General features: G+C 49.7%; 1 protein-coding gene across 1 annotated transcript; it reads left to right on the forward strand.

The window, feature by feature from the left end:
• Positions 1–327: 327 nt before the first annotated feature.
• EI90DRAFT_3128689 (uncharacterized protein) lies at positions 328–853 on the forward strand (the record flags this gene model as incomplete). Its single annotated transcript, XM_039064116.1, has 2 exons — positions 328–522; positions 575–853. The coding sequence occupies 2 exons, from the start codon at positions 328–330 to the stop codon at positions 851–853; spliced, it is 474 nt and encodes a 157-aa protein (XP_038912371.1).
• Positions 854–2,004: the final 1,151 nt, after the last annotated feature.

Raw genomic sequence — 2,004 nt, forward strand, 5'->3', positions numbered from 1 at the left:
CACAACTAGGTTATTGGAGCAACCTGCGTGAGCATGCACGTCCCCTGACACCCAACAAAAGTCGAATTGCACTACAACTGCCATTATTGGCAAGATCAACATCGTGAAGCACACTAATCTTTAAATCCCCACTTCGCACCACCACTGTCACCACCATCACCATGGGACCTGCAAGGTCATCCCATGAGCCCTGCAATAAAAAGGCAACATGGTTTAATGCAACTGGCCCCAAAGCCAAATGACTATGGCACTACCAGAGTCGGTCCACCTGACATTCACAATGTCAGGTGTGGTAACATGCCTATGGGACCCTCCACGGTCCCTAACATGCCCTTGCCTGCCCAAACCAGGCAGATCAATGTGTCCCCAAGGCCTGGCCTTGGGACACCTCTGCAAACCACTGATGCCAGCGATTTTCAAATCCTTGACACACCTCCAACCACCACTAATAGGAGTGGTTCTCAGTCTCCAACACAGCCCTCACAGGCCATGGAAGACCACCTCGACCACCTAGAGCAGATTGTAAGAAACTTGGCAGAGTCAGTGACCCACCAACTGACAGACCTCTCGCCAGAGTTGGCAGCCCACTTTGATGGGCTATGGAGAGCAAGATTCACCCCATTTGTGCCATCAGACTCGACCAGGGCCACCCACTCATGGGCAGAGGGAGGCCATCCTGCATCCTCACTGGCCAAAATCCGACTCTCTGTTAGTGTGCCTGCAGGCACACTTCCCTCTCATCTTAAGAGGTCAGAGATGGTTCATACAACCATCCCCCAACTGTGTTTATGCCGGATCGATGGCACTTCAGCCTTTGCTGAGTGCCAGCTCACCGAAGCACATCACACTCTAATAAACTGCCCATATCCCTTCCACCTCCCACTCACACTGATATTGCGTGTGTAGAGACAGTCTATATGACTGTCTCCCTGCTGGTTTTGTGTCAAGGGTTTTTCAACCTTTGCTGAGTGCCAGCTCACTGAAGTGCATGATGCTCCAATGAGCTGTGAGTCTGAAAGGGCTCATATCTTCCCCACACCTCCTCTCATGCTGAGAGGTTGTAGACAGTCTATGTGACCATCTCCCTACTGGTTTTACACCAGCGGTACAGCTCTTCAACTTTTACTGAGGGCCAACTTACAGAAGCACGTTGCACTTCACCCTTTCTTGGGTCTGCATCATGTATGCAGCTCCTACTCCCACTCTCCATTATTACCATAACATCATGACATTCAAGTATACTGTTCTAAAAGACTTTATCAACTGCCTTATCTTGTTAATTAAATATCTGGATAATTTATGATGTGGAGTTGAAGTGCAATTGGATGAAAAATGAAAAGAAAACCTCACACAAGGCAGCGCAGCAGCCATTTCTAGTAAATGAAATAGGTAGAAGAATGATTTAAAGGTATATAAATGTCAGGAATCTGTCGGGGGTCGGAGTAGTCCAGGGGTTCCAAAGGCTCCAAAGGCTCTGAGCACCCGGGGTGGAGATGGCTGAGGGTGACTGTGCCAAGGTCCAGCCTGGAGCTGAGATGGTAGGAGTGGAAGTGGAGTGGGACCCTAGAGGGAAATGGAGTAGGAGATGGTGAGGTTGTAAGGAGTGTTGTAGAGAGGTGCAGAAGTGCAGGGTCGGAATTCCGGGATATGACATTGCCCATATGTCCAAATCAGCCTTGCCACAAGACAGGCACATGCTGAGAGAGGTAGCATCCTGGCTGTGGTAGAGGGGAGGAACTCTGTGCTTAGAGAACACATGGAGGAATAGCTTGGCCAGTTCCAGAGAGGTGATGTTATCATGGGTAGGAATGAAGATGCACTGTTTGGACAGGTGGTCCACGATGACCAAGATGGAGGTGAATCCGGAAGAGGAGGGTAGCTGTTCAATGAAGTACATTGAGATGGAGTTCCAAGGACGTTCAGGGATGGGGAGTTGTTTGGGTAAGCCATAAGGCTTGTGATGGGGAACTTTGGCATGGGCACAAGAAGTACAGGAGGAGACAT

This window comes from Cantharellus anzutake (assembly GCF_015039405.1).
Source record: "Cantharellus anzutake strain C23 chromosome Unknown EI90scaffold_51, whole genome shotgun sequence".
In the NCBI taxonomy this organism is placed as follows: domain Eukaryota; kingdom Fungi; phylum Basidiomycota; class Agaricomycetes; order Cantharellales; family Hydnaceae; genus Cantharellus; species Cantharellus anzutake.